General features: G+C 50.3%; 1 protein-coding gene across 1 annotated transcript in view; it reads right to left on the reverse strand.

Annotated features, from left to right (window-relative positions):
* LOC119357737 (protein STRICTOSIDINE SYNTHASE-LIKE 4-like) overlaps window positions 1-17,029 on the reverse strand; it is a 31,449-nt gene extending 14,420 nt beyond the window's left edge. The window contains exon 1 of the mRNA XM_037624589.1: window positions 16,813-17,029. Coding sequence (XP_037480486.1) covers window positions 16,813-17,029 — 217 coding nt within the window. The remainder of the gene's footprint in view (window positions 1-16,812) is intronic.
* Between the last annotated feature and the right edge of the window lie 1,313 nt (window positions 17,030-18,342).

An 18,342-nucleotide genomic window follows, 5' to 3' on the forward strand; every position in this document is an offset into this window, starting at 1 on the left:
TTTATGTGCAGAAAACAAAAGTTCTCAGAATGACCAGAAACTCCATGGAATATCTTACAATAAATAATAAAAAATCATCGCCAAAGATGAAGACCAGGGGCCCACACCCTTTCCATGAGGGTCGGGGCGCGCCCCCTACCTCGTGGGCCCCCTGGAGACCCCCCGACTCCAACTCCAACTCTATATATATGCTTTCGGGGAGAAAAAAATAGGAGAGAAGATTTCATCGCGTTTTACGATACGGAGCCGCCGCCAAGCCCTAAAACCTCTTGGGAGGGCTGATCTGGAGTCCGTTTGGGGCTCCGAAGAGGGGGATACGTCGCCGTCATCATCATCAACCATCCTCCATCACCAATTTCATGATGCTTGCTACCTCTTGAGCTTGCGTTGGATTTCCCCGAATAGGAAAGGATGATGCAGCAGAGTAGCGTAAGTATTTCCCTCAGTTTTTAAGAACCAAGGTATCAATCCAGTAGGAGGCCACGCTCAAGTCCCTCGTACCTGCACAAAACGATAGCTACTCGCAACCAACGCGATTAGGGGTTGTCAATCCCTTCAAGGTCACCTACGAGAGTGAGATCTGATAGATATAATATTTTTTTGTATTTTTGGTATAAAGATGCAAATGAAAAGTAAAGGCAAAGTAAAAAAGCAAAGCAAGATTAAAGTAATGGAGATTGATATGATGAGAATAGACCCGGGGGCCATAGGTTTCACTAGTGGCTTCTCTCAAGAGCATAAGTACTCTACGGTGGGTGAACAAATTACTGTTGAGCAATTGACAGAATTGAGCATAGTTATAAGAATATCTAGGCATGATCATGTATACAGGCATCACGTCCGTGACAAGTAGTCCAAAACGATTCTGAATCTACTACTATTACTCCACTCATCAACCGCTATCCAGCATGCATCTAGAGTATTAAGTTAAAAACAGAGTAACGCCTTAAGCAAGATGACATGATGTAGAGAGATAAATTCATGCAATATGAAATAAACCCCATCTTGTTATCCTCGATGGCAACGATGCAATACCTGCCTTGCTGCCCCTTCTATCACTGGGAAAGGACACCACAAGATCGAACCCAAAGCTAAGCACTTCTCCCATGGCAAGAACTACCAATCTAGTTGGCCAAACCAAACAGATAATTCGAAGAGACTTGCAAAGATAACCAATCATACATAAAAGAATTCAGAGAAGATTCAAATATTATTCATAGATAGACTTGATCATAAACCCACAATGCATCGGTCTCAACAAACACACCGCAAAAAGAAGATTACATCGAATAGATCTCCATGAGAGAGGGGGAGAACTTTGTATTGAGATCCAAAAAGAGAGAAGAAGCCATCTAGCTACTAACTATGGACTCGAAGGTCTGAGGTAAACTACTCACACTTCATCGGAGGGGCTATGATTATGTAGAAGCCCTCCATGATGACGACCCTCTTTCGGCGGAGCTCCGGAACAGGCCCCAAGATGGGATCTCGTGGATACAGAAAGTTGCGGCGGTGGAATTAGGTTTTGGATCCGTCTCTGTTCATTTGGGGGTATGTAGGTATATATAGGAGGAAGGAGTACGCCGGTGGAGCTCCGAGGGGCCCACGAGGCAGGGGCGCGCCCTAGGGGGGGCCCCCCACCCTCGTGACCGCCTCTTTTGTTCCTTGGAGCAGGGTCCAAGTCTCCTGGATCACGTTCGGTGAGAAAATCACGTTCCCGAAGGTTTTATTCCGTTTGGACTCCATTTGATATTCCGTTTCTTCGAAACACTGAAATAGGCAAAAAAAACAGCAATTCTGGGCTGGCCTCCGGTTAATAGGTTAGTCCCAAAAATAATATAAAAATGGAAAATAAAGCCCAATATAGTCCGAAACAGTAGATAATATAGCATGGAGCAATCAAAAATTATAGATACGTTGGAGACGTATCAGGCATCCCCAAGCTTAATTCCTGCTCGTCCTCGAGTAGGTAAATGATAAAAAGAGAATTTTTGATGCGGAGTGCTACTTGGCATAATTCCAGTGCAAATCTTCTTAATTGTGGTATGGATATTCAGATTAGGGAGATTCAAGACAAAAGTTCATATTGACATAAAAATAATAATACTTGAAGCAAACCAACAAAGCAATTATGTTTTCTTCAATTAACATGGCCAAAGAAAGTTCATCCCTACAAAATCATATAGTTTAGTCATGCTCCATTTTCGTCACACAAGAATGCTCTCATCATGCACAACCCCGATAACAAGCCAAGCAATTGTTTCATACCTTAATAATTTCAAACTCATAAACTTTCATGCAATACATGAGCGTGAGCCATGGATATAGCACTATAGGTGGAATAGAATAATGATGGGGGTTATGTGGAGAAGACAAAAAGGAGAAAGTCTCACATCAACGAGGATAATCAATGGGCTATGGAGATGCTCATCGATTGAAGTTAATGCAAGGAGTAGGGATTGCCATGCAACGGATGCACTAGAGCTGTAAATGTATGACAGCTCAACAAAAGAAAACTAAATGGGTGTGCATCCAACTTGCTTGCTCACGAAGACCTAGGGCACTTGAGGAGGCCCATTGTTGGAATATACAAGCCAAGTTCTATAATGAAAATTCCCACTAGTATATGAAAGTAATGACTCAAGAGACTCTCTATATGAAGAACATAGTGCTACTTTGAAGCACAAGTGTGGAAAAAAGGAATAGTAGCATTGCCCCTTTTTATTTATTTTCTTTTTTTTGGGTCTTCTTTTTTTTGCATTTCTCTTTTTTTTGGCATTTCTTTTTTTTATTTGGCCTTTTTTTGGACAATGCTCTATTAATGATGATCATCACACTTCTATTTATTTACAAATCAATGATTACAACTCGATACTAGAACAAAGTATGACTCTATATGAATGCCTCCGGCGGTGTACCGGGATATGCAATGAATCAAGAGTGACAAGTATGAAAAATTATGAACGGTGGCTTTGCCACAAATACTATGTCAACTACATGATCATGCTAAGCAATATGACAATGATGAATGTGTCATGATAAACTGGATGGTGGAAAGTTGCATGGCAATATATCTCGGAATGGCTATGGAAATGCCATAATAGGTAGGTATGGTGGCTGTTTTGAGGAAGATATAAGGAGGTTTATGTGTGAAAGAGCGTATCATATCACGAGGTTTGGATGCACCGGCGAAGTTTGCACCAACTCTCGATGTGAGAAAGGGCAATGCACGGTACCGAAGAGGCTAGCAAGGATGGAAGGGTGAGAGTGCGTATAATCCATGGACTCAACATTAGTCATAAAGAACTCATATACTTATTGGAAAAATCTACAAGCCATCAAAAACCAAAGTATTACGCGCATGCTCCTAGGGGGATAGATTGGTAGGAAAAGACCATCGCTCGTCCCTGACCGCCACTCATAAGGAGGACAATCAAATAACACCTCATGTTTCAAATTTGTTGCATAACGTTTACCATACGTGCATGCTACGGGTCTTGCAAACTTTTAACTCAAGCACTTCTCAAATTCACAATTACTCTACTAGCATGACTTTGATATTACTACCTCCACATCTCAAAATAATTATCAAGCATCCAACTTTTCTTAGTATTCAACACACTCAAAAGAAAGTTTCACAAATCTTGAATACCAAGCATGTTATTATTAAGCAAATTACCATGCTATTAAGACTCTCAAAATAATTTAAGTGAAGCATGAGAGATCAATAGTTTCTTTAAAACAAATCCACCACCGTGCTCTAAAAAATCTAAGTGAAGCACATAGAGCAAAATTATAACGCTCAAAAGATATAAGTGAAGCACATAGAGCAAAACTACTTAGCTCAAAAGATATTAGTGAAGCACATAGAGTATTCTATCAAATTCTAATTCATGTATGGCTCTATCAAAAGGTGTGTACAGCAAGGATGATTGTGGCATACTAACAACAAAAGACACAAATAATACAAGACGCTCCAAGCAAAACACATATCATGTTGGTGAATAAAAATATAGCTCCAAGTAAAGTTACCGATAGAAATAGACGAAAGAGGGGATGCCTTCCGGGGCATCCCCAAGCTTGGGCTTTTAGGTGTCCTTAGATTATCTTAGGGGTGCCATGGGCATCTCCAAGCTTAGGCTCTTGCCACTCCTTGTTCCATAATCCATCAAATCCTTACCCAAAACTTGAAAACTTCACAACACAAAACTTAAAGTAGAAAACTCGTGAGCTCCGTTAGCGAAAGAAAACAAAAGACCACTTCAAGGTACTGTAATGAACTCATTCTTTATTTATATTGGTGTTAAAACTACTGTATTCCAACTTCTCTATGGATTATAAACTATTTTACTAACCATAAATTCATCAAAATAAGCAAACAACACACGAAAAACAGAATCTGTCAAAACAGAACAGTCTGTAGTAATTTGTAGCTAGCACAATATCTGGAACACCAAAAATTCTAAAATAAGTTGCTGGACGTGAGGAATTTATCTATTAATCATCTGCAAAAATAATTAACTAAATAGGACTCTCCAAATAAAAATTACAGCAGTTCTCGTGAGCGCTAAAGTTTCTGTTTTTTACAGCAAGTTCAACAAGACTTTCCTCAAGTCTTCCCAACGGTTCTACTTGGCACAAACACTAATTAAACACAAAAAACACAACCAAAATAAAGGCTAAATAATTTATTTATTACTAAACAGGAGAAAAAAGCAATGAATAAAAATATAATTGGGTTGCCTCCCAACAAGCGCTATCGTTTAACGCCCCTAGCTAGGCATAAAAGCGAGGATAGATCTAGGTATTGCCATATTTGGTAGGCAATCCATAAGTGGCTCTCATGATAGTTTCATATGGCAATTTTATTTTCATTCTTGGAAAGTGTTCCATGCCCTTTTTTAATGGAAATTTAAATCTAATATTCCCTTCCTTCATATCAATAATCGCACCAACCGTTCTAAGGAAAGGTCTACCAAGAATAATAGGGCAAGAAGGATTGCAATCTATATCAAGAACAATGAAATCTACGGGCACATAATTTCTATTTGCAGCAATAAGAACATCATTAATCCTTCCCATTGGTTTCTTAATAGTAGAATCCGCAAGATGCAAGTTTAGAGAGCAATCATCAAAATTACGAAAATCTAGCAAATCAGACAAAGTTTTGGGGATAGTAGAGACACTAGCACCCAAATCACACAAAGCATAAAACTCATGATCTTTAATTTTAATTTTAATAGTTGGTTCCCACTCATCATAGAGTTTTCTAGGGACAGAAACTTTCAACTCAAGTTTTTCTTCATAAGATTTCATCAAGGCATCAACAATATGTTTAGTGAAGGCTTTATTTTGACTATAAGCATGTGGAGAATTTAGCACGGATTGCAACAAGGAAATACAATCAATTAAAGAGCAACTTTAATAATTAAATTCCTTGAAATCCAATATAGTTGGTTTAGCAACGTCTAGATTTTTATTTCTTTCAATCCCACTTTCATCAATTTCATCATAAAGATCTAAATACTCTGAATTTTTAGAACGCCTTCTAGGTAAAGGAAGATCATATTCAGTTTCATCAAGATTCATATTGCAAAACAAAGATTTAATAGGAGACACATCAATAACTTTTAGATCTTCATCTTGATTTTCATAGGAATTGGAAGAACACACTTTAATAAAGGCATCTTTGGAGGCACGCATCCTAGCGGTTCTTTCCTTGCACTCATCAATGGAAATTCTCATGGCTTTGAGAGACTCATTTATATCATGCTTAGGAAGAACAGATCTAAGCTTTAAAGAATCAACCTCAAGAGAAATTCTATCAATGTTCCTAGCCAAATCATCAACTTTAAGCAATTTCTCTTCAAGCAAAGCACTAAAATTCTTTTGTGAATTCATAAACTCTTTAACACTATTCTAAAATTCAGAGGGCATCTTATTATAATTTACATAAGAGTTGTTGTAGGAATTCCCATAATTATTAGAAGGATTACTAGGATATGGTCTAGCATTAAAATTCCCTCTATAAGCATTGTTACCAAAATTATTCCTACCAACAAAATTCACATCCATAGATTCATTATTATTCTCAATCAAATTAGACAAAGGCATATCATTAGGATCATAAGAAACACTCTTAGTAGCAAATAATTTCATAAGTTCATCCATCTTTCCACTCAACACATTGATTTCTTCTATCGCATGCACTTTTTTATTAGAAGTTCTTTCAGTATGCCATTGAGAATAATTAACCATAATATTATCTAGGAGTTTAGTAGCATATCCTAAAGTGATTTCCATAAAAGTACCTCCCGCAGCCGAATCTAAAATATTTCTAGAAGCAAAATTCAATCCGGCATAAAAAATTTGTTTAATCATCCACAAATTCAAACCATGAGTAGGGCAGTTACGTATCATTAATTTCATTCTCTCCCAAGCTTGTGCAACATGTTCATGATCAAGTTGTTTAAAGTTCATAATATCGGTTCTAAGAGAGATGATCTTAGCGGGAGGGAAATACTTAGAGATAAAAGCATCTTTGCACTTGTTCCAGGAATCAATACTATTTTTAGGCAAAGACGAAAACCAAACTTTAGCACGATCTCTAAGCGAAAAAGGAAATAGCTTCAATTTAACGACATCATTATCGACATATTTTTTCTTTTGCATATCACATAAATCAACGAAGCTATTCAGATGAGTAGCGGCATCTTCACTAGGAAGGCCGGCGAATTGATCTTTCATAACAAGATTCAACAAAGTAGCATTGATTTCACAAGATTCAGTATTGGCAAGAGGAGCAATCGGAGTGCTAAGGAAATCATTATTATTGGTATTGGTGAAGTCACACAATTTGGTAGTATCTTGAGCCATCGCGACAAACAAGCAAACAAACTAGCACACGAGCAAACAAGGGCAAACAGGAAAAATTGGCAAATAGAGAGGGAGGATAGAGAGAGAGGGCGAATAAAATGGCAAGGGTGAATTGGGGGGAGAGGAAAACGAGAGGCAAATGGAAAATAATGTAATGCGAGAGATAGGGATTGTGATGTGTACTTGGTATGTTGACTTTTTGCGTAGACTCCCCGGCAACGGTGCCAGAAATTCTTCTTGCTACCTCTTGAGCTTGCGTTGGATTTCCCGGAAGAGGAAAGGATGATGCAGCAGAGTAGCGTAAGTATTTCCCTCAGTTTTTGAGAACCAAGGTATCAATCCAGTAGGAGGCCACTCTCAAGTCCCTCGTACCCGCACAAAACGGTAGCTACTCGCAACCAACACGATTAGGGGTTGTCAATCCCTTCACGATCACTTACGAGAGTGAGATCTGATAGATATAATATTTTTTGGTATTTTTGGTATACAAATGCAAATGAAAAGTGAAGGCAAAGTAAAAAAGCAAAGCAAGATTAAAGTAATGGATATTGATATGATTAGAATAGACCCGGGGGCCATAGGTTTCACTAGTGGCTTCTCTCAAGAGCATAAGTACTCTACGGTGGGTGAACAAATTACTGTTGAGCAATTGACAGAATTGAGCATAGTTATGAGAATATCTAGGCATGATCATGTATACAGGCATCACGTCCGTGACAAGTAGTCCAAAACGATTCTGAATCTACTACTATTACTCCACTCATCGACCGCTATCCAGCATGCATCTAGAGTATTAAGTTAAAAACAGAGTAACGCCTTAAGCAAGATGACATGATGTAGAGAGATAAATTCATGCAATATGAAATAAACCCCATCTTGTTATCCTCGATGGCAACGATGCAATACGTGCCTTGCTGCCCCTTCTATCACTGGGAAAGGACACCACAAGATCGAACCCAAAGCTAAGCACTTCTCCCATGGCAAGAACTACCAATCTAGTTGGCCAAACCAAACGGATAATTCGAAGAGACTTGCAAAGATAACCAATCATACATAAAAGAATTCAGAGAAGATTCAAATATTATTCATAGATAGACTTGATCATAAATCCACAATTCATCGGTCTCAACAAACACACCGCAAAAAGAAGATTACATCGAATAGATCTCCACGAGAGAGGGGGAGAACTTTGTATTGAGATCCAAAAAGAGAGAAGAAGCCATCTAGCTACTAACTATGGACCCGAAGGTCTGAGGTAAACTACTCACACTTCATCGGAGGGGCTATGATGATGTAGAAGCCGTCCGTGATGACGACCCTCTTTCGGTGGAGCTCCGGAACAGGCCCCAAGATGGGATCTCGTGGATACAGAAAGTTGCGGTGGTGGAATTAGGTTTTTGGCTCCGTCTCTGTTCGTTTGGGGGTATGTAGGTATATATAGGAGGAAGGAGTACGTCGGTGGAGCTCCGAGGGGCCCACGAGGCAGGGCGGCGCGCCCTAGGGGGGCGCGCCCCCCACCCTCGTGACCGCCTCTTTTGTTCCTTGGAGCAGGGTCCAAGTCTCCTGGACCACGTTCGTTGAGAAAATCACGTCCCCGAAGGTTTTATTCCGTTTGGACTCCGTTTGATATTCTGTTTCTTCAAAACACTGAAATAGGCAAAAAAAACAACAATTCTGGGCTGGGCCTCCGGTTAATAGGTTAGTCCCAAAAATAATATAGAAGTGGAAAATAAAGCCCAATATAGTCCAAAACAGTAGATAATATAGCATGGAGCAATCAAAAATTATAAATACATTGGAGACGTATCAATGCTCACCGCCGTGCGTGAGTAATTCCATCGTAGGCTTGCTGGACGGTGATGGGTTGGATGAGATTTATCATGTAATCGAGTTAGTTTTGTTAGGGTTTGATCCCTAGTATCCACTATGTTCTGAGATTGGTGTTGCTATGACTTTGCTATGCTTAATGCTTGTCACTAGGGCCCGAGTGCCATGATTTTAGATCTGAACCTATTATGTTTTCATCAATATATGAGTGTTCTTGATCCTATCTTGCAAGTCTATAGTCACCTATTATGTGTTATGATCTGTTAACCCCGAAGTGACAATAATCGGGATACTTACCGGTGATGACCGTAGTTTGAGGAGTTCAGGTATTCACTATGTGCTAATGCTTTGTTCCGGTTCTCTATTAAAAGGAGGCCTTAATATCCCTTAGTTTCCATTAGGACCCCGCTGCCACAGGAGGGTAGGACAAAAGATGTCAGTAAGTTTTTTTCCATAAGCACGTATGACTATATTCGGAATACATGCCTACATTAGATTGATGAATTGGAGCTAGTTCTGTGTCACCCTATGTTATGACTGTTACATGATGAACCGCATCCGGCATAATTATCCATTACTGATCTGATGCCTACGAGCTTTCCATATACTGGTTTACGCTTATTTACTTTCTCGTTGCTATTGTTACAATCACTACAAAATACCAAAAACATTACTTTGCTTTCGTTACTCTTTTGTGACTGTTACCATCACTATCATATTACTTTGCTACTAAACACTTTGCTGCAGATACTAAGTTTCCAGGTGTGGTTGAATTGACAACTCAGCTGCTAATACTTGAGAATATTCTTTGGCTCCCCTTGTGTCGAATCAATAAATTTGGTTGAATACTCTACCCTCAAAAGATGTTGCGGTCCCCTATACTTGTGGGTTATCAGTTGCGCTGGCGGACAATGTCATCGGCGTGCTCGCCGCCTCCTTCGCCGCGCTGCGCATCTCTGATGCGTTCGCGACCGATGAGTACCCCAGCGAGGTGCTCAGCTACTCCGACTCTCCCCTCTCCCTCGGCGGCGGCGTCCCCGTCGAGGCAACAGAGGTTCATGTGGAGGTCTTCGCCACCGGCGACGGCGTCTCCTCCTCGTCAAGCGAGACGAGGAAGGCCGCCGAAGCCCGGGCCGCGGTGGAACGGATCGAGCCGTCCGATCCATTGCACGCTGCAATGCGGAGCCTCCGCATCCCCATCAGCACCGTTGTCGACGCCACCAACGTCGCCGAGGCCCAAACCCAGCTCGAGGAATGGCGCCAGCAGATGCTGGACCTGTCCGAGACACTCACTGCCACTAAGCGTCGCCTGGACGCCGCTCAACTAGAGTGCAATGCCGCCTACGGATTCAAGCCCGCCGCGGCCGGCCCAAGCCAGGTCGCCGATGTGCGTGCCCGAGGAGGAGCAACCGGCCGGGCCCTCGGCGCCTTCCTAATCGTCTACGAGACCCCAGTGAAGAACATGCGCGCTGCCCAGGCAGCCGCAGCCGCCCTGGACCAGCTCGCGGGTGAGGAGCTGAAAGATCGCATAAGGCGGATGCGCGAACTCCTCCACGCCGCCAACACCCAACAGGACCGCCTCAACCAGCTCGCCAAGCCGACGGGATCCGGATCCGCCCGCCTTGGCGGGTCCGGGGAACTTTTGCACACCGCTTCCTCGCCACCCGGCGAGGCGCACTCCGGCCGAACCCGGAGTCGGTGCGACCCGGCCGCTACAGCCGCCGATGGATTGGGCGACGAGCCCGTCCTAGAGATCCAGCACGGACCCGGCCAGCACGGCCGGCGTCCGGCTCCAACCGACCCGGCCCCCCATGGCCTGGCCGCAAGTCGACTCGGCCCACGCGCCATCGACGACGCCGACGCTCGCCACCGCCTCGATCGGCTCGCTCACTCCCTGGAGATGGAGGAGAGCGGCGCTATCGGGTCGGCGTGCTTCGGACCCCGCATCCGGGAGGAGCCTTTTCCCAAAGGATTCATGCTCTCCCGCGACACCCCCAAGTACAATGGGATGGTGAAGCCAGAAGACTGGCTCACCGATTACACCACGTCCATTGGCATCACCGGTGCCAATCGTCGTCTCGCCATGCGCTACGCACCGCTCATGCTCCAAGGGTCGGCCCGCACATGGTTGAACAGCGTGCCGACGGGCAGCATCAACACATGGGTGGACTTCGAGGAAGCCTTCATCCGCAACTTCACGGGGACCTACAAGCGACCCGGCCGCCCTAGCCAGCTCGCCATGTGCGTGCAAGGGCCTACGGAGACCGGCTGCGAGTAACTCGCACGCTGGACCGAGCTCCGGAACAGCTGCGGGGGCGTCCATGAAGTCCAAGTGATCTAGAACTTCGTCAACGGGTGTCGAGACGGCACCCTCCTCAAGCACAAGCTCTTACGCTCCGAGCCGACCACCATGACCGCGCTCATGGTGACGGCGGACAAGTTCGCCAACGCCAACTCCGCCATGAAGATCCAGGTGGCGCTGGATGAAGCCGGCAAGGCGTAGCCGGTTCCCCCTCCGAAACCGGCCGGCGAAAGTAGCCGACAGCAGCATCACCAGAACAACAAGCGCAAGGCCAACTAGCCGGCGCCGCATCGCGGCAACCGGCTCGTCGCGACCACCGAGCCCGCGGCGGACCCGGCGGCAAAGCGCCGGCAAACCGGCAAGACGGCATGGCAACCCTCCATGAGCTTCGAGCAGATGCTCGACGACCCCTGCAAGTACCACAACGGCGCAAGACCCTCCACGCACACGCTTCGGCAGTGCGCCATCACCAAGCGCATCATGAGGGGCGACGTCCCACCCCCTCCGGCTCCGGCTCCTACTCCGGGCGCTGGACAGCCGCCACCTCATCCACCGCCGCCTCTAGCTAGCGGCGCGATGCGCGACGCTGCCTACCCGGACCAGAACGCGGCCTACGTCGTCTTCACCAGCCTCGGCGACGACCTCCTTCGGCAGGAGGTGAACACCGTCGTCCCGGCCAAGCCAGTGTTCATGCATTGGTCGGATCGCCCGATCACCTGGACCCGGGAGGATCAATCGGCAGTCATGCCAAGTCCGGGTGGTTACACCCTCGTCCACAACCCCACCATCATCGCACGGCGCACATGCAAGTTCTCCCGAGTCCTCATCGACGGCAGCAGCAGCGTCAACATCCTCTACCGCGACGATGACCAAGCTCGGCCTCAAGGCCGAGGACCTGGAGCCAACCCGGACGATCTTTCACGGCATCGTGCCCGGCCTCTCCTGCTCCCCCATTGGCTGGGTCCAGCTAGACGTCCTGTTCGGTGACAGCAGCCACTTCTAGCGCGAACCGATCTGGTTCGAAGTGGTGGACCTGTCCAGCGTGTATCACGCGTTGCTGGGCCGGCCCGCGCTCGCCAAATTCTTGGCGGTTCCCCACTACGCGTACCTGAAGGTGAAGATGCCAGGTCCCAAGGGCCTCATCACCATCATCGGCGATTACCGCAAGTCCCTGGAGTGCGCTCGAGACGGCGCCAAGTTGGCCGAGTCGCTGGTCATTGCCGAGGAGCGGCGCCAGCTCGACCGGATCGTCGCCCTGGCAGGCGAGGCCTTCGCCGCGTTGATCCCGACCTCGGACCCGGCCGCCACCTTCAAGCCCTCCAAGGAGATCAAAAAAGTGAAGCTCAACCCAGAAGACCCCAGCTGCAGCAAGTACGTTGTCGTAGGCGCCCACCTCGACAACAAATAGGAAGGCGAGCTCGTCGACTTCCTCTGTGAGAATCGAGATATCTTCGCATGGACCCCCAAGGACATGTCGGGTATCCCGAGGAAGTACGCCGAGCACAAACTTCACATCCGCAAGGACGCCAAGCCCGTCCGTAAACCTCTACGACGATTTTCCGAAGAGAAGAGAAGAACCATTGGTGAAGAGGTCGCCAAGCTTCTGGCGGCCGGCTTCATAATGGAAGTGTTTCACCCCGAGTGGCTGGCCAACCCAGTCCTCATCCTGAAGAAGAACAAGACCTGGCGCATGTGTATTGACTACACCAGCCTTAACAAGGCCTGTCCCAAGGATCCGTTCGCCCTCCCGCGGATCGACCAAGTCATCGACTCGACCGCCGGGTGTGAGCTACTGTCCTTCCTGGACGCTTACTCCGGCTACCACCAAATCAAGCTGGACCCGGCCGACGCCCTGAAGATGTCCTTCATCACGCCCTTCAGGGCGTGTTGCTACATCACCATGTCATTCGGCTTGAAGAACGCCGGCGCCACCTTCCAGCGCTGCATGCAGAAATGCCTGCTGCCGCAACTCGGCCGCAATATCCACGTGTATGTGGACGACATCATGGTGAAGACCAAGCAGCACCTCACGCTCCTCGACGATTTGAAGGAAACATTCGCCAACCTCCGCGAATACAAGGTCAAGCTTAACCCGGAAAAATGTGTCTTCGGTGTTCCGGCCGGAAAGCTACTCGCCTTCCTCGTCTCGGAACGTGGCATTGAGGCAAACCCGGAGAAGATCAAGGCCATCGAGCGCATGCGCAAGCCGGCTCAGTTGCGCGATGTCCAGAAGATCACCGGGTGCTTGGCCTCGGTCAGCCGGTTCCTAAGCCGGCTGGGTGGGAGGGCGTTGCCCCTGTACCAGCTGATGAAAAAGACGAGCCCGTTTGAATGGAACAGCAAGGCAGACGAGGCCTTCCAAGACCTCAAGCACATGCTCTCCTCCGCACCAGTCCTGGCCGCGCCGACCGGCAAGGAGCCGCTATTACTCTACATAGCCGCGACCCCACGGGCGGTCAGCATGGTGCTGGCGGTCGAGTGACCGGAGAAGGGCAAGATCCAAGCCGTCCAGCGCCCAGTCTACTACCTGAGCGAAGTGCTCTCAAACTCCAAGAAGAACTACCCACACTACCAGAAGATGTGTTACGGCGTGTACCTCACCGCCAAGAAGCTGAAGCAATATTTCCAAGAGCATGTTGTCACCGTGGTTAGCACGGCGCCTATCGGAGAAATCATTGGGTGCCGGGACGCCTCTGGCCGGGTTGCCAAGTGGGCAATCCAGCTAGCCTGCCACACCATCCTCTACGAACCCCGCACCTCGATCAAGTCTCAGGCCATGGCCGACTTCCTCGTCGACTGGACTGAGACCCAGTACTTTCCACCGCCTCCCGACTCGAGGCATTGACGCATGCACTTCGACGGGTCTAAGATGCGACTCGGCTTAGGGGCCGGCATCGTACTGTCATCCCCGAAGGGCGACCGGCTCCACTACGCGCTCCAGATCTACTTCGCCGCCTCCAACAACGTCGCCGAGTACGAAGTCCTTGTGCACGGCCTTCGGCTTGCCAAGGAACTCGGCATCCGGCGCATCCTGTGCTATGGCGACTCGGACCTGGTGGTACAGCAGTGCTCTGGCGAATGGGACGCCCGTGACTCCAACATGGCAAGCTACCGCTTCCTCATCCAGAAGCTGTCCGGATCCTTCGAGGGCTGCGAGTTCCTCCACGTCCCGCGTGCGGAGAACGAAGCAGCCGACACGCTCGCCAAGATCGCCTTATCACGATAAGCCATCCCATCCGGCGTCTCCATCGAGGACCTGCGCAAGCCGTCTGTCAAGCCATCACCGGACTCCGAGTCTATCCACATTCCAGACAACCCGGCCGCACCTCAACCCGGCCCGGGGACTGCTCAACCTGGCCCGGGGACTGCTGAACCCGGCCCAGGGGCTGCCCAGCTCAACCCAGCCACCATCGTCCCAGACCCGGCCGTCGCCATACCCGACCCGGGGACTGCTCAACCCGGCTCGGGGGCTACCGACTTGGAACCCACCCTGGTGGCCGTCCTCGCCGTGGTTACGGCTCCATCTTGGGCCCTCCCAATATCGGAATTTTTGGAGAATGGGGTTCTCCCCATGGACGAGACCGAAGCTCGGCAAGTGCAGCGTCGGGCGTCCGCCTACAGCATCATCAACAACGAGCTCGTCAAGCGCAGCTGCACCGGCGTGTTGCAGTGCTGCATCGAGCAGGAACGGGGCATCGACATCCTCTATGACATACATCAGGGCGAGTGCGGGCACCACGCCGCGTCACGATCCCTGGTGGCCAAGGCGTTCCTCCACGGTTTCTACTGGCCCACGGCCCTCGAAGATGCCGAGTTGCTCGTCCTCAGGTGCGAGGGATGCCAGCGCTTCAGCAAACGCAGCCACCAGTCGGCGTCAGCACTCTGCACCATACCGATCGCCTGGCCCTTCGCGGTCTGGGGACTCGACATGGTGGCACCCTTCAAAACCGCTCGAGGCAGCATGACGCACTTGCTGGTGGCAGTGGACAAAATTACCAAGTGGATCGAGGCAAGACCAATCAAGAAACTGGACGGGCCAACAGCCATCCGGTTCATCAAAGACATAGCGGTGCGCTACGGCATGCCAAAAAGCATCATCACTGACAAAGGCACCAACTTCGCCAAGGGCGCGCTCGAACAATACTGCTCTGTCTCCGGCATCCGCCTCGACCTGGCCTCCGTTGCGCATCCGCAGTCCAACGGGCAGGTCGAGCAGGCCAATGGACTCATCTTGTCTGGCATCAAGCCGCGACCCGTCGAGCCACTCATCCGCTCACCTGGTAGCTAGCTCGACGAGTTGCCAGCCGTTCTCTGGATTCTACGCACCATGCCGAATCGGTCGACCGGGTTCACCCTGTTCTTCCTCGTCTACGGAGCCGAGGCCATCATCCCGACCGATGTCGAGTTCGACTCGCCGCGCGTCGCGATGTACACCGAAGCCGAAGTCAGAGAAGCCCGTGAAGATGGCGTCGACCTGCTCAAAGAAGCACGCCTCCTGGTGCTCAGTCGCTCGGCCATCTATCAGCAAGGCCTGAGGCACTACCACAGCAAGAAGATCAAGCCCCTCGCGTTCCGCGAGGGCGACCTCGTCCTCCGACTCGTCCAAGAGCACGCAGGACGGCACAAGTTGTCCCCTCCATGGGAGGTCCCATTCATCATGAGCAAGGCCTTGCGCGACCGCAACGCCTACTACCTCATCGACGCGCGCAAGTCAAGGAAGCGCAAGAAGGACACCGCCGGCGAAGAAACGACTCGGCCATGGAACGCGGACTCCTCCGTCCGTTTTACAGTTAGCCGCACGAGCATATGTATCGTCGCCTTTTGTAAACGCATGAAACTACGGGGTTCCCGAACAAGACTCGGGGGCTGCCTTTTGCCGACCAATTTATTGTGTCCCTGTTTCCTTGCATCACTATACCACTGAACCTGACCACCGGTCCGACTCGCTCGACCTCGGGGCTCGGGGGCTGGCCGGCTCGGTCGCCACCCCGCCGCCTTACTTGGTGATTCCTGATAAAGTTAGGATGCCGCGGTCCCCCACTTCGCCCTAAAGACACAGATCCAGCTTTGGCTGTCGGCTGGCAAGCACAACAGGCCAAAGCTCCTTTACGCTTCATACGCTAAGTCAAAGGCTGTCGGGTCAATTAACCCGGCCCACCATTCATCAAATGAACAGCCGCACGATCGGCTGCTTGCCAACCGGCTTCGCCGGATTGCCGCCAACCGGCCCAGTGGGTGTTTCGCTCGCGCTCAAACGTTTGGAGGGACCCAAGTCCTGCGCGCTCCTCTCAGATAACCAAGCTCCTTGTCACGTACCGGAGCCTCGGTCGTCTGACTCGCGGGGGGAGGTTTGAGAAAGGAAAAACGCATGAAATCGGTCCAAAAAACGGAAGGCAAAAAAGCAAAAGCACCCACGACATCCACACAAATATTTAAATAAAGGCCCACGACCCGAGTTCATTACACCCTAAAAACCCCCAGTGGGTGGGTGGACCTGCTATTTAACAAATTCTACAAAGTGTCTCAGGCATCTCCAGTGCCGCGTCGTGACGTCGATGGCTCTTCCCTAGCGGCCTCCGGGTCCGCCGTGGCACCGGTGTCATTGTCAGCACCCGCGTCGCGGTAGACGCCCGTCTCCTCTGAGCTCCCCTCCGGATCGTGGAGGAGCAAGCCGTAGTCGTCGCCGTCCACGGCCCTGCCGTCTTCCATCCGCTCCGGATGGAACTCGTCCTGGAAGGCGAACTCGGCGATGTAGCTGGCCCGGGAGGCAATCCGGTCGGCTTGCTCCTGCAAGTGCTGCTCCGAACCGGCCCGCTGGCCCATCAACGCGTCCAGCTGCAGGTCCGGATGCCAGGACAGTGCAAACCAGAGCGCCATGTCAGCACTAGCGCGAGTGGCGGAGACGCGCCACTCGCCGAGCCGGTCCGACCCCATCTTCAACCAACACGCCAGGCGCGAGAAGCTGCTCGGCTGGACGGAGCCCGGCCATAGGGCCGCCGTCATCATAGTGCCGGCCTGGGACATCCGCCCCAGCTGCGTCCCCAGGGCCTCCAAGCGGGCCTCGGCGGCGGCGATGATCTCCGGGAAGGTCCAGGCCACGCGTGGATCCGTCCCGGACCCAACCACGCCGGCCGGGTCGCGCTGATGGTGGACGGCTTCCTCCGCCAGCCGCTGCGTCTCCGGAAAGGCCCCTGCCGCAAAAGAAGAAGGAAGTTAGAAAACGAACAACAAGGAAGAAAGGCCGGATCTCGACCCGGCGAACAACAAGAAAAAAGCACTTACTGGAGAAGGACTCTTCCAGGTGCTGCGCTTCAAGCAACATACCGCGCCGCTCCTATTCGATGGCGCGATCGCGCTCCTTGAGCGCCTTCTCCAGATCGGCCGCCTTGGCAAGGGCCACCTTCAGCTCGGCGCCCTTGTCCTCGGCCGCCCTCTCGGCCGCCTCGTGGCGACGGGCCTCGTCTTGATGATTCCCCTTAGCCATGGCAACCTGCTCCCGCAGGCGGTCCACCTCGGCCTGGAGCCGGCCCTTGTCGTCGGCCAGCTGGCCGCGCTGCTGGTCCGCCTCCACCAGGGCCCGCTGCGCCTCTGCCGCCTTGGCGACCTCCGCCTTGGGGAGCTCCACCTCGGCCTCGAGGCTGCTCTTCTGACCCGCCAGCTGCTCATGTAGCCGGTTGGCCTCGTCGAGAGACCGCCAAGCCGCGGCCGCTTCCGCCCTCGCTTGTGCCGCCTCAACGCCAAGACGGCCGGTGTCGACGACGAGCTGGTCGTAGTGATGACCAGCTCGGAGCAGACGAGTCCGCCAGGACAGCACCTCGGCTGCGAAGAAGAAGGGCTCAGCAGAAGAAGAGATAAAAGCAAGAATTAAGATTTGGCCCAACTACTACATAGTTGGCCCGAATCTCTGGGCCTACACCCAGTGGGTGCGCTAGCGCGCCCCCACTAGAAAAAAGCACAAGAAGTACCTGCGGCGACGCGGAGCTCCTCCTCCTTGGAGGCAAGCTGCTCCTTGAGCTCCTGGTGCTTGCCCAGGAGACGATTGAAGGCGGCGACCCGGAAAGCGTCGAGATGCTGAAAAAAGCAGAAGTCAGAACAAGGCCGACACTCCAAAGATTCGCCCAACTACTATGTAGTTGGCCCGAACCTCGCGGGCTACACCCAGTGGGTGCGCTGGCGTGCCCCCATGAAGTAGAAATTACAAGAAAGCTTACCAAAACAGCGCACTATAGGTCGCGCGTCTGCTCCACCTCGGCCTCGAGTCGTTCCGTCCGACCTCGCAGGCGGCGGCTGACAGCGTCCATCGCCGCCTCCTCCTGGGTCTGGGGCCCGAAGACAAC

This window comes from Triticum dicoccoides, chromosome 2A (genome assembly GCF_002162155.2).
Source record: "Triticum dicoccoides isolate Atlit2015 ecotype Zavitan chromosome 2A, WEW_v2.0, whole genome shotgun sequence".
Taxonomy (NCBI): domain Eukaryota; kingdom Viridiplantae; phylum Streptophyta; class Magnoliopsida; order Poales; family Poaceae; genus Triticum; species Triticum dicoccoides.